The sequence below is a fragment of the Malaclemys terrapin genome, chromosome 4 (genome assembly GCF_027887155.1).
Source record: "Malaclemys terrapin pileata isolate rMalTer1 chromosome 4, rMalTer1.hap1, whole genome shotgun sequence".
NCBI lineage: Eukaryota > Metazoa > Chordata > Testudines > Emydidae > Malaclemys > Malaclemys terrapin.
The window spans coordinates 28,868,075-28,881,584 of record NC_071508.1 but is presented as its reverse complement, the minus strand read 5'-3'; the positions used below and the strand labels follow the sequence as shown (position 1 = coordinate 28,881,584).

Sequence of the window (13,510 nt, the reverse complement as noted above, 5' to 3'; positions counted from 1 at the left end):
GATTTATACCTGCCTCTGGAAATTTCCCTTACTTGCATCTGAAGAAGTGAGGTTCCTACCCACGAAAGCTTATGCTCCCAATACTTCTGTTAGTCTTGAAGGTGCCACAGGACCCTCTGTTGCTTTTTACAGATTCAGACTAACACGGCTACCCCTCTGATACTTGTCTCCAGCAGGTTACTGTAGCTGCTGGCAGGTCTTGTGAGAATCAGACCCATGCATTAATCCACCGGCCTCTGCTGCAGTCCCAGGGTGTGAGCGGGTGAGGCCCTAAGCAGGCTGTGGCTAACAGGCTGGCTCACGGGCTTGGATGCAGAGGGGAACCTGGTGAATTTCAGGGGGCTTAGAAAAGGGAAAGCACAAACCACTGTGACTGAGTTTGGAAACAGTCATTTGGAGAGACATGGACCACGTGGAAACCCAGAGATGCGGGTCAGCCTGGCCGGACACAGGAAACAAGCAAATGCGTCGTTTAAAAACACACCTGTATTTGGCGATTTCTTTTGGAGGGAATGTTAACTTCAGAGTTTGTTTGTTTAAAAAAGCAACAGCTCAAGTTAAAAGTGTATCTGATAAGGCCACAAGGAGTTGTTCGGGGCACAGGGTTCACCAGGGGGTGGCGGCGAGGTATCCTGCAGCAAAGGCAGCGGGGCTGAGGCTCCCCTAGAGGTCGATGTCTGTGCTGCCCGACGAGGTCTTCAGTGGGACAGAATCGAACCCGTCCGACGTCCTCTGGAAACAGCAACAGAGAGCAGTTGTCAATAGGCTCCGGTCAGCGCATCTCACCCTGCGCCAAGGAGCGCCTCCCATTGACTTATACGCCCACAGTGCCTAGGAGCCTGCTGCTGGAGCAGGACCCGTGGCACTAGGCGCTGTACGAACACACAACACAAAGGTGATCCCAGTCCCAATAGCAATCTGGGAAGGGCAGGATGGTTGCAACCACCTGGCACCTGTTTGTGACCCCCCAGGTCGGGCCCCTAGGCTGAGGGCCCTGGTTTAGACAGAATTTCTCTCATCAGCTGGCAAAGGCCCAGACAGCGAGCCGACGGCCGGAGAACAGCGACAGCCCTGTACGCAAGGCTAGTGTGCCTTTCTCTCCAGCGACCACCCCGTCTGCTAACGCACCCTACAGTCCGCCGCTCCAGCCCCACAGCTGCTTTCCCCACTGCTCTGTGTGCCCCTCCCCCCACCCCAGCCTTGGGGGGGTGCATGAGGAGACCGGGGGGTTCCAACCCTGCCTTTGTGAGCAGAGCTGCGCTGGTGGAAATAAGCGACACCTCCCACACCCCCGGGACTGTCACTGCATTGTGTGTAGATGTGCTGACGCCCCAGAGCCTGATCCCTGCAGCCTGGGCTGCCCAGGGAGACTCAGCTGGACCCAGCCAGGAGGGGCAGCGGGGGCAGGGAAGTGGGGAAGGAGAAGCTGGTGGGAAGGCAGCAGAGCTCCATGAACCAGCACCGACTCCAGGCCGGGACTGTTCTGGGCTCATTTCCAGAAGTGCTGAGCGTCCACGGCTCCAGCCCAGGGAGCTGCAGGGCTCAGCGCCAGACGTCAGACCCCCAATCTGCCAGCAGGGGGCTGAAAGCCGGGGAGGCCTCCGAGCAAATGCGGGGAGGCTGGTGGATAGGGTTACCATATTTTAATAGTCCAAAAAGAGGACACTTGGGCCCTGCCCCGACTCCGCCCTTCCCCAAAGTCCCTGCCCAGACTCCACCCCCTCCCCTGAACGCTCCGCCCCCTTCTCCTCCCCTTCCCCTGCTTCCCGCGAATCAAATGTTTGCAGGAAGCCTGAAACAGGCAGGCAGCAGGTAAACTGGAGCTGGGGCGGTGGGGGGCGGGGCGTGAGGAGGCACGGCCCAGTCCGGCCCCCCCCGGCCGAGTGGCTCCCTCTGGCGGCCGGCCCCAGCCAAGAGGCTCTGGCCCTGGCGTCTCCAGCCCTGCTCAGCTCAGGCCCTGGGGCGCCGGCTCCGGTTCCGGCTGAGCGCGCCAGCCCCGGCCCTGGCTAAGCAGCGTCGGCCAGGGGCCGAGCACCCACAGCCCCAGTTCCAGTGGCTCTGGCCCGGCTCGGTTCGGGCCCTGGTTCCGGCCGAGCGGCTCCGGCCCGGCCCCAGCCCCGGCCCGGGCGAGTGGCGCTGGCTGGCGGCCGAGCACCCCCAGCCCTGGTCCCAGCGGCTCCAGCCCGGCTCGGCTCGGGCCCTGGTTCCGGTCGAGTTGCTTTAGGCCAATTCCACCAATTCCCCCGAATCGGGCCCCACGCCTAAAAGGGCCCCGCGCCCAATGGCAGAGCCGCTGGGGTGGGGGCAAGTGGCTGAGAATCCCTTCCCTGGCTAGAGGCTCCTTTTTAATTTTTACTCACCCGGCAGCGCTCCGGATCTTCAGCGGCACTTTGGCGGCGGGTCCTTCAGTGCCACCGAAGACCCGGAGCGAGTGAAGGACCCACCGCTGAAGACTAGGAGCGCCTCCCGGTGAGTACAAGCCCCACGTGTTTGTTTACGTGGTTTTTTTTTTAGTCATCCCTGCCGGGGCCCCGTCAAAACTGTTCGAATCGGGCCCCGCACTTCCTAAAGCTGGCCCTGACCGCTGGCCCCAGCAGCTCCAGCTCTGGCCCCAGCGGCTCCAGCCTGGACCCAAGCCCCACGACCCCTCCCTATTTTCCTGGACATGTCCGGTTTTTTGGAATTTCCTCCTGGACGGGGATTTGAGGACCAAAAAGCCGGACATGTCCGGGAAAATCCGGACATATGGTAACCCTACTGGTGGATTCAGGCCTTAGGAGCTTCCAGCCCCCAGCCCCCACCCCAAAGATTCATTGATCCTCCCTGCTGCCCACTGCCCCTCCAGCCCAGCACAAGCTGCACCCTTCCCTCAGCTCAGCACGGGATGAGATGGGTGAGCTGAAGGGCCAAGGGAGAAGCATCCCTCCGGGCCTGCCTCCATCCCTCCTGCATCTGGCCCCCCTGGCCGAGAGTCCTGGAGGAGCCTCATCCCCCAGCTGGGGTGAGCCGGAGGGGCAGCACATGGCAGGTGGGAGGATGGCAACAGATGCAGGGTGTGGAGCCTCTGAGTGCTGCTGAATGGGAACGTGATCGTTCCCCTTTATTCGACATTGGTGAGGCCTCATCTGGAATACTGTGTCCAGTTTTGGTCCCCACACTACAAGAAGGATGTGGAAAAATTGGAAAGAGTCCAGCGGAGGGCAACAAAAATGATTAGGGGTCTGGAGCACATGACTTATGAGGAGAGGCTGAGAGAACTGGGATTGTTTAGTCTCCAGAAGAGAAGAATGAGGGGGGATTTGATAGCAGCCTTCAACTACCTGAAGGGGGGTTCCAAAGAGGATGGAGCTCGGCTGTTCTCAGTGGTGGCAGATGACAGAACAAGGAGCAATGGTCTCAAGTTGCAGTGGGGGAGGTCCAGGTTGGATATCAGGAAAAACTATTTCACTAGGAGGGTGGTGAAACACTGGAATGCGTTACCTAGGGAGGTGGTGGAGTCTCCTTCCTTGGAGGTTTTTAAGGCCCGGCTTGACAAAGCCCTGGCTGGGATGATTTAGCTGGGAATTGGTCCTGCTTTGAGCAGGGGGTTGGACTAGATGACCTCTTGAGGTCCCTTCCAACTCTGATATTCTATGATTCTATGACACACAACCAGGGCTGGAGGCGAGCCCCGCATTAGCAGTTTACTCCTAGAAATAAATCACTTTCGTTAGCGCTTCTCTAGCGCCAGCTACCTGAGAGTCCCCAGGAACTAGATAAAATAAGACCTAGCCTGAGACCTGCCCTGGCACAGGTCTCATTAGCCCCATTTCGGGGATGGGGAAGCTGAGGCCCAGAGATGGGGAGTGACAGTACGTCTGCTGCAGGGCTAGGAGTCGAACACTGGCAGGCCCACGCTTATTTGTTATCCGGGTTACGGGAGCCTCGAAAGGCCCCAACCAGGCCTGAGGCCTAGTTGTGCCGGGTGCTGCACAGCAGGAGACAGGCCCTGCCACGGGAGGGCAAAGAGAGGGGAAGTGACTTGCCCAAGTTCACCCTGCAGCTTAAAACCCAGGTGTCCGGGCTCCCCGCTCAGAACCTACACCACGCTGCATCCCAGCACATCCCGAGCAAGCTGCTCTGTTCCTGAATGCAGGGCAGAGCTGATGCCATGTCTCTCTCTACCTGGGGGCCACCTCCTGCTCTTACTTTATTGGCATTGCTCCTACAGACTCATACAGCTGAGAAGGAAAAAGACAGTTACCTTTTTCCATAACTGGTGTTTGAGATGTGTTGCTCGTGTCCATTCAACTTAGGTGTGTTAAAAAAGTATGGATTGGATGAATGGACTATAAAGTGGATAGAAAGCTGGCTAGATTGTTGGGATCAATGGGTAGTGATCAACGGCTCAATGTCTACTTGGCCGGTATTGAGCGGAGTGCCCCAGGGGTTAGTCTTGGGGCTGGTTTTGTTCAACATCTTTATCAATGATCTGGATGATGGGATTAATTGCACCATCAGCGAGTTTGGAGATGACAGCTGGGGGGAGAGGTAGGTAAGCTGGAGGGTAGGGATAGGATACAGAGGGACCTAGACAAATTGGAGGATTGGGCCAAAAGAAATCTGATGAGGTTCAACAAGCACAAGTGCAGAGTCCTGCACTTAGAAAGGAAGAATCCCATGCACTGCTACAGGCTGGGAACCGACTGGCTAAGCAGCAGTTCTGCGGAAAAGGACCTGGGGATTACAGTGTCATTGATACGAGTCAGCAGTGTGCCCTTGTTGCCAAGAAGGCCAGCGGCATATTGGGCTGTATTAGTAGGAGCATTGTGAGCAGATCGAGGGAAGTGATTATTCCCCTCTATTTGGCACTGTTGAGGTCACATCTGGAGTGTTGCGTCCGGTTTTGGGCCCCCCACAATAGAAAGAATGTGGACAAATTGGAGAGAGTCCAGCGGAGGGCAACAAAAATGATCAGGGGGCTGGGGCATATGACTTACGAGGAGAGGCTGAGGGAACTGGGATTGTTTAGTCTGCAGAAAAGAAGAGTGAGGCGGGATTTGATAACAGCCTTCAACTACCTGAAGGGGGGTTCCAAAGAGGATGGAGCTTGGCTGTTCTCAGTGGTGGCAGATTACAGAACAAGGAGCAATGGTCTCAAGTTGCAGTGGGGGAAGTCTAGGTTGGATATTAGGAAAAACTATTTCACTAGGAGGGTGGTGAAGCACTGGAATGGGTTGCCTAGGGAGGTGGTGGAATCTCCATCCTTAGAGGTTTTTAAGGCCTGGCTTGACAAAGCCCTGGCTGGTATGATTTAGTTGGGGTTGGTCCTGCTTTGAGCAGGGGATTGAACTAGATGACCTCCTGAGGTCTCTTCCAACCCCAATATTCTATGATTCTATGTAATCCTGTGACAGCAGGTCCGGTTGGTTTGGCAGGGACCCCAGAGGGATCGCTGCCAGGCTTGACAGCATCCCAAACCAGTGCTGGCGAGGCCACACCGGGGCAATCATGATAACCTGCACCTTGTCTCTCTTGATTTTTGCTAGGACCTTGCTGGTGAGCGGAATCAGAGGGAATGCGTACATCAGGCTTCCTGCCCATGGTAGGAGGAAGGCATCAGGGAGGGAGCCCTTGCCCAGACCCCATCTGGAGCAAAACCTGTGTCACTTCCTGTTCTGCCTGGTGGAGAACAAATCCACTTGGGGAATTCCCCACCTATGGAAGATGGTGCCGGCTACCTCTGGGTGGAGCACCCATTAGTGGTGAGAGGAGACGTCCCTGGTTAGATGATCTGCTAGTGTGTTCCTGGCACCCGGAAGGTGACATGCTTGTAGATGGATTCTGTGGTCGATGAAGAAGTCCCAGAGACGGAGTGCCTCTTGGCAGAGGATCGCGCTCCTCCTTCTCTGTTGATGTAGAACATCGAGGCCGTGTTGTCCGTGAGGACTCTGACCACTCTGCCCGACAGGTGAGTAGGAAACCACGCATGCTCTGCGCACCGCCCTGAGCCCTTGGACGTTTAAGTGTAGCATCATTTCCTCTGGGGACCATGTACCCTGGGGCTGGAGAGTGCCGAGGTCTGAGGCATCTGAAACCAACTCGACTGAGTGAGGAGTGCTGACGAAGGGAACTCCTTCCAGGACTTTCTCAGGGTCGGTCCAGCATCGCAGTGAGGTATCGTCGTGGGGTTGTAACCACCTTTTCCAGGTGGTCTCTTGACGGGGAGTAGACTGTCACCAGCCATTGCTGCAGGGGCTGCATCCAGAGCCTGGCGTGGCGCACCATATATGTGCACACTGCCATGTGACCTAGGAGGTGCGGGCAAACCCTGGCTGTGGTCAGGGGAAATGTGGTTCCGCGATGAGGTCCGTCAGTGCCCTGAATCTCTCCAGCGGCAGGAACGAGTCGAGCACTGCTCTGATGAACTATCCTCTGTGCTGGAACTAACGTGGATTTTATGTCATTTACCAACAGGCCGAGGTGACGGCAAGTGGCTAACAGCCTTTGGACCTGGAGTTGCCTCTGACAGCCAGCCTTTGAGGTACGGGTAGATCTGGACACCCCAACGTCTGAGGTAAGCTGCCACCACTGACATGCGCTTGGTAAATACCCGTGGGGCTGTTGCTGGGCCAAACGGGAGGACTGCTAACTGATAGTGCTTGGGACCAGCGGAAGCGTCTGTGTCCCTTGAAGATGGCGATGTGGAAGTATGCATCCTTCAGATCGAGGCGGTGTACCAGTCTCCCGGATCCAGGGAGGGGATGATGGAGGCCAGGGAGACCATGCAGAACTTCAGCTTCGCTAGGAAGCAGTTCAAGTCTTGCAGGTCCAGGATAGGTCGCAGACCACCCTTGGCCTTTGGGATTAAAAAGTAGCGGGAATAGAACCCCTTGTTCTTGTACTCCAGAGGAACGACCTCCACCGCACCTAGCTGCAGTAACCCCTGTACCTCCTGCGCGAGGAGACTCATGAGAAAGGTCCTTGAAGAGAGACGGGGAGGGAGGATGGGAAGGAGGGGTAGAAAGCAACTGAAGGGTGTAACCCCGCGCCACCGTACTGAGGACCCATTGGTCTGATGTTGTAGATGCCCACGCAGGGGGGAAAGGAGGAAGGTGGTTGGTAAAAATAGGGGAGGGAGGATCCTGGGAACAGTCCGGTAGGTCGTCCTCAGGCATACCCTCAAAACGAGCGCTTGTCACCTGTTTATTGTGCGTCGAGCTCGACTGAGAGGCTGTTGGCTAGGACGCCACTTGTAGCCTCTGGATTTCTTATCGGGGGGGGGCTTCTGGCGAGGGTGGCTCCCTTGGCCCTTAGGCTGCTGTGGCTTGAACCGCTTGCGGGCAGGGCCGGGAACATACCGGCCCAGCATTTTAAGGATCATGTGGGAGTCCGTGAGGCCATGGAGTGTATTGTCTGTCTGTTCTGCAGACAGGGCTTGCCCATCAGAGGGAAGGTCTTACATCGACTGCTGAGCCTCCGTGGACAAGGCAGAGAGGAGCAGCCAGATGCCAGGCGCATGGCGATGGTTTGAGCGGCGGTGTCTGCCGCATCCGATGCCACCTGAAGCGTCGCCCTGGCCGCAGTCCTGCCCTCCTCCATGATTGCCTGGAACTCCTTTCTAGAAGTCTCAGGGAGGAAGCCCTCGAACTTGGCCATGGCTTGCCATGTTCAAATCATAGTGTCCCAGGAGGGCCTGGTGGTTGGCACCTCAACTGGAGACCAGAGGATGAATAAACCTTACGGACAAACAAGTCTAGTCTCTTGCAGTCTGTTCCTAGGGGTAGCCCCGGGTTGACCCTGTCACTCCCTGTGGTTAACTGCCTCTACCACTAGGGAGCTGGGAGCAGGGTGGGTGCACAGGTACTCATGGCCCTTGGGCGGCACAAAGTACTTGCGCTCAGCCCCCTTGGAGATGGGGGGCAGGGAGGAGGGAGTTTGCCACAGGGCATTGGTGATCTTTGAGACCTCTTCATGAAGGGGCAGAGCCATCCTGGCTGGTGCCCTGGAGCAGGCAACATTGAAGAGAGAGTCCGAGGGCTCCTCTAACTCCTCCGCCTGAAGACCCAGGTTGGCGGCGACCCACTGCAGTAGTTCCCATTGCACTTTAGCATCATCCGGAGGAACCGGGGGAGGGGGCCCCATTATAGCCTCGTCTGGCGACAACGAGGAAGATGTCAGTGCCGAAGGGTCCTCCACAACCATTGGTGGACCAGTGTCTTGCTCCCCTGCTCCCTCTTGGACCTGCGGGGTCTTCATGCCTGAGGCTTCGTGCACTGGAGGAGGGCGGGAGAGAGAGGCAGCTGGTTTCTCCGAGGCCCTGGACACTGAGCGGGCGGCCTGGGAGGGCTGGGTGAACCCCCACGGGTTTCATGGGTACCACAGGGCCAGTTTCGGTGCTGACAATGTAGCCGGTATTGCTGGTACTGGAACTTGTACCGCCATCTGGGAACCTCGCTCCGAACCAGGGCTGGGTCCTGAGTGGTCGCTCCCAGGCATCCAGGACAGAGCGGAACAGTGGCTCTGCCCCAACTGCTGTCAGTCACTCCCCCTGGAGTCTGATCTGGCGCGCGGTCTTGGGGACCGGTGGCGTTCAACGGATCCACGACAGCCTGGAGCCGGCGATCTACATCTCACACTTGACGGATGGTACTGGGATGAGGAGCGGGACTGGGAGCTGGAACGGGCCCGGTGCCGGGAAGTGCCCGCCTGCGGTGATGCCCTCCTAGGGGATCGATGACAGTCCGAGGAATGGTAGAGTCTATCCCTCGACGGTTCCTGGAGCGGAACCGTGGTCTCAGAGATACCAGGTGCTGGGCCCTGTACACCTGCCCGGGGGTGAGTGCCTCCAGAGGTCTGTGCTGGTCGCTGGCAAGTTGAACCTTGTGCCTCTCTGCCCGTGCCCAAGGTCTTGGGACTGAATGGGGCTGCACTGCGTCTGCCTTTCATGGTCAGAGGCGTGGCGGCTATGGGAGGGCGAGCGCTGGCAGGACGTTCCCTGCGACGGGGAACGGTGTCGCTGAGGTGGGGACCGTGATGGTCCGAACGTGGGTTTACCCCGTGACCGGGGAACTGCAGGAGCCAGTGTGGGCGGCACTGGGAGGGTCATTATCTCCTGTGCCACCTGCAGGGTCTCTGGTGTGGACAGTATCCAGAGCTGGCGGAGGCCTCTGCTGCTATCCAGGATGGCCGGCGGAGAGCGGGCCGGGGTACCCCACTCAACCGGAGCTTGGGCCCGAGATCCTGGTGTGGGTGAAGACTTGCCTGGCACGGGACCTTGCTCGCACCCAGTCTTATCCTTTCCCTTGTTGGAGGTTGGAGACTGACCTCGCTCCGTCTTCTTGGCTGGCGCAACAGATGGGGACAGGTGCCAGCCAGGTCACGGTGCTCGGTGCCGAGTAGAGCGTTGCTCCGGTGCCGGGGTGAGGGCCGACTCCATAAGGAGCGCTCTTAAATGAATATCGCGCTCCTTCTTAATCCTTGGCTTGAAGGACTTGCAAATTTTTCACTTTTCACTAATGTGCCCTTTGCCCAAGCAACGTAGACAGCTGCTGTGTGGCTCACTAACGGGCATGGGTCTCTTGCAGCGATTGCAGGGCTTAAAGCCTGGGGATCGGGGCATGCTCCGTCCCAAGGCAAAGTCCTGTTTCAGGACCTACGAAGTCTCTAACTATAGCTAAGGAATTTACTAACACTAACAGAAAACTACACACACTATAAAACAAGGATTAACGAGTTTGTACGAACGAGAAAGCAACAGCACTAGCTGAAGCAGCAACAGTTCCAGCACTGTCACTGGCGGTAAGAAGGATCTGAGGGTGGAGGGAGCCGGCGGCGCCCTATATACCGCAGCGTATGCGCACCACTCCAGGGGGTGCCAGAGCCGGTCCCCTATGGACACTGCTGAGGGAAAACACCTCCGGCACCGGTGCATGTGACGAGCGCACACCTAGGTTGAATGGACATGAGCAAGCACTCCAAGAAGTAACAACCCCATGAACAATGCTGGGGTGGGAAAGTGGGTTCCAGTCCCAGCGATCACGGGCGGCACTCTGGGGGCAGGAGACTCCAGCGACAGATCCGGGACAGACCCAGGTCCCAGCACTGCTGCCTTGCGGCCCAGGCCAGGGAAATGGGCAGAACCTGTGGAATTTATTTGTATTTCAGCACATTACTGGGGACTGCAAAGTGGTTCATTGTAACCCTGCAGGTGAGAACACTATAATCCTACATCAGCAGGGCAGGGGTGTGGCTGTGGGGCTACAGGCATTAGCACAGGTGAGGGAGGGCGCCAGGGCAGTCAGTACCACACAGCTGATAGGTACTGAGACAGTCTTGGGTGTCAGGCGTCAGGGATCTGAAAGCGAGAAGATTCCTGGTGTAACTGCTTCCCCATTGGCTAGACGGAGGAGCTGCTCAGCATGGGAAGACAGCTTCAGCTTCTATTTGCAAAGCCCCAGTGGTTGAGATGCACGAAGCAGGGAGACACAGGGGCTGGGACAGGAGGCCCTGCAGGGAAAATCCCAGGACCAGTCAAGCTTGGGGAGAGCTTCCAAGAGACTGGGGTATGTCTGCACTAGGGCGTCCAGGCAGCAAGTGTGAAAAATTGGGACAGGGGGTGGAGGGTAATAGGAGCCTATATAAGACAAAGCCCCAAATATCAGGACTGTCCCTGTAAAATCGAGACATCTGGTCACCCTAGTCTGCACTAGGCCCTGTTCAGAGCAGACCAAGAATTCCCTGATCACACCCGAGGATTCCCATCCCTCCTGTCTTTCACTAGGGCACTAGGCCCCATCTGTCCTCCAGCCCTTTGCTCACTGCAGCTCTGGGGACGGGCATGCAAGGAGTGTGTGTGAGATCAGCGAGTGCTGTGGGGAGCCAGGGGCTCTTAGAAACATTAGCAGTTCCTCCAAATCCCCGCTGGCAAACTGGGTTGGGAAAGTGGGGCCCAGAGGTGTTGGTGGCTTGCAAATGGTCTGCGTCTAAACTGGGAAAGGAACCCAGGAGTCCGGACTCTGAGGCCTGTGCCATAACCACAAGACCAACGTCCCCTCTGCCACTCCATGAGCACCCCAGCAGCGTTTCTGCCCATCCTGTCAAAGAGGGTTCAAAGGCTCGCCTGTGATCTGGGGAGCTGGTGACGGCTGCTGCCCCCAGCAACGGCACAGGGGACAGGCACCCACCTTGTAAGTGAAGGACTTTATCTTGCCAAAGAGAGACTTCTTGCTGGTGAATATCAGATCATCTTCCACATCTTCCCCCTCCATAATGGCACAGCTGTCAGCAGCTGGCAGCTCACTGTCCTTGGCAGTCGAGTTCATCACCAGCTTGGAATATTTATACTCCAACCTTCAGGGGAAAGAAGAGCAGAGTGGATGGCCCGGGCCCTTTGTGTGGGCACCCCAGAGATATACACAAAGGGATCTGTGTACTGGAAGGCCCTGGTTTTCAGAGGGTGCAGGGTGGTAAAACCATCAAAAGATCTGGGGTGCAGTAAAAACGGGGATGCAGACACTGATCTCCCTGGGACAGCGCTGCCTGGTGGGTCTGGGAGTGGTGGCTCCTGGCAGCCCTTGTCTGCAGCTCCCTGGGGGCATCCCGCTGAGGTGGAGTTTGTGTGAGCGGCTGGGACGTGCTGTATTCTCCAGGGTGCGGAGGCCAGGCAGCCACTTGAGCTGGTAGGTCAGGGCATCAGGAGGCAGCCGAGCCCGGGATCCAGCAGCAGGGAGCGAGCTGCGTGGGCTCAACGGGGGATGTGTCCAGTGAGACTGCCCCCGGCCAGGGTTTGTATCCAGCCCGCAGCAAGTGGGTCTGTCCCTAGCAGGGCCCTGTGCAACCTCCCTGGAGACTGCAATGAGCAGGTAGTTCTAGTGCTAGGCACTACAGGGCACCACTTTCCTCTCCCAGCCACATGCTGAGCAGTGCCCGTTCCAGCAACTCGTCCAAGCTGGGAGTCGATTGGATGGGACACCCCCAGAGCAGGTGGTGCTGGCAAGCAGGGGATACTCCTCCCTGGGAGTCAGGACTAACCCCAGGGGAAGAGCCAGGCGGCAGCCCTCTAACAGGGAGGCAGCTACTCACTTTTGGTTTTTCTTCCAGAAGTAGCAGGTCATGACAGTCAGCAGGACGGCCGCGCAGGTCCCGGCCGAGATCCCCACCTTGAGCCAGAAATCCATGGTTTTGCAGATGCTGACTTTCTGCTCTGGGAGGGGGATGCCGCCTGAGCACAGCTTTGGCTCCCGCCACACGTAGGTGGTTCTCTGCAGGGGGCACACAGACAAGCCCTCCCTTCAGTCCCACACGTCTCAGGAGTGTGGGGGTGCAGCCAGGCCCCCGGAGCAGCACTGTGCTGAAGGGAGTCCACTCCTTCTGGGGCTGCCCTGGCAGGAACACACCCAGTAGCTCTGGGCTTGCTCTCTGCTTCAGGCCCTGCCGGACCATTGTCCACCGCCTCAGCAGCTCCTGATTCACCCTGGCTTCCACTCAGAGACAAGGACTGGGAAGGGCACTGATTCCCAGGGACTTGTGGGAATTTCCCATGGAATTGTGGGAGTCTGGCCTCTGCTACAAGCCCTCTAGGCTCCCTGAAGACCTGCTGGGCTCTCCCAGAATGCTTTAGGGCATTGGGGACTAAGAACCCTGCAGCAGCATCACTGCAGTGCTGCGTGTAGGTAGTGTGGACACAGGGCACAGCTGCTGCTGGGAACAGCACGATGAGGGTGGGCCCCCTGCATTGCTGGTGCGAGCCCATCAGCTCGCTTACCTACCACTCGCTTCTCCTGCCAGCTGGACACACCCCTCCCCGCCCCAGCCCATGGAGGCGCAGCTCCATCGCATGAGAGCTCACCTGGATCCCACCAAGGCAGGCGCTGACGATGGCGTGGTAATCGTAGACGGAACAGAGGGGGCAGGCTGTGGAGGTCTCCCAAAGGAAGTGGAATGTGCACCCGTCACACGTCCCATCAGGGCATTTACTGTCAGGAGAGATGAGGAGGATCCTGACCCGCCAGCCTCAGTCGCTGCCGGCAGCACCATGTGACCAGGCAGGGCTGCAGGCGAGCTGCGGCGTGACTCCAGGCACAGTGTGCTCAGTGTCCAAGCCCAGGGGCCTGGCTGGCAGCTAAGCTGAGCTCTCTCCGGCTTGGGCACCATCCCCAGCGATACAGATCCTGCTGGCCGCTTTCCACCACCTGTTGCACCCTGGCGACACACCAGGCTAGCTGAGGCCACAATGCAGCTCTGCACTGGATTGTCACTCACAGCTCTATTGCTCAAATGTGACGCAGGAACGACCCTGGCTGGCTCACCCATGGCCGGGCCCAGGGGGCTAACGGGAGCGAAGAGCAAAGAGAACTGGCTGTAGTCCCTCCCTTGGTCAGCAGCTTGGATGCATTCACACAGGGACACATGCACAGAGGAACACCACAGCACCCCAGGAAGGTGGCAGAGCCGTGGGGGAAGCTCCCTGCTGCGACAGGCCGGGCCATGTTCTGCAAACCTGGCTCTAGTTTGGTTACAGAAACAGCCT

The 13,510-nt window shown here is 58.0% G+C and overlaps 1 protein-coding gene across 2 annotated transcripts in view; it reads right to left on the bottom strand.

The window, feature by feature from the left end:
* Positions 1-468: 468 nt before the first annotated feature.
* ELAPOR1 (endosome-lysosome associated apoptosis and autophagy regulator 1) overlaps positions 469-13,510 on the bottom strand; it is a 94,481-nt gene continuing 81,439 nt past the window's right edge. For both annotated transcript variants that reach the window (XM_054026796.1, XM_054026797.1), the window contains 4 exons: positions 12,830-12,956; positions 12,064-12,242; positions 11,166-11,331; positions 469-732 (listed from right to left, as the gene is read on the bottom strand). In XM_054026796.1, coding sequence (XP_053882771.1) covers positions 664-732; positions 11,166-11,331; positions 12,064-12,242; positions 12,830-12,956 — 541 coding nt within the window. In that variant the 3' untranslated portion in view covers positions 469-663. The remainder of the gene's footprint in view (positions 733-11,165; positions 11,332-12,063; positions 12,243-12,829; positions 12,957-13,510) is intronic.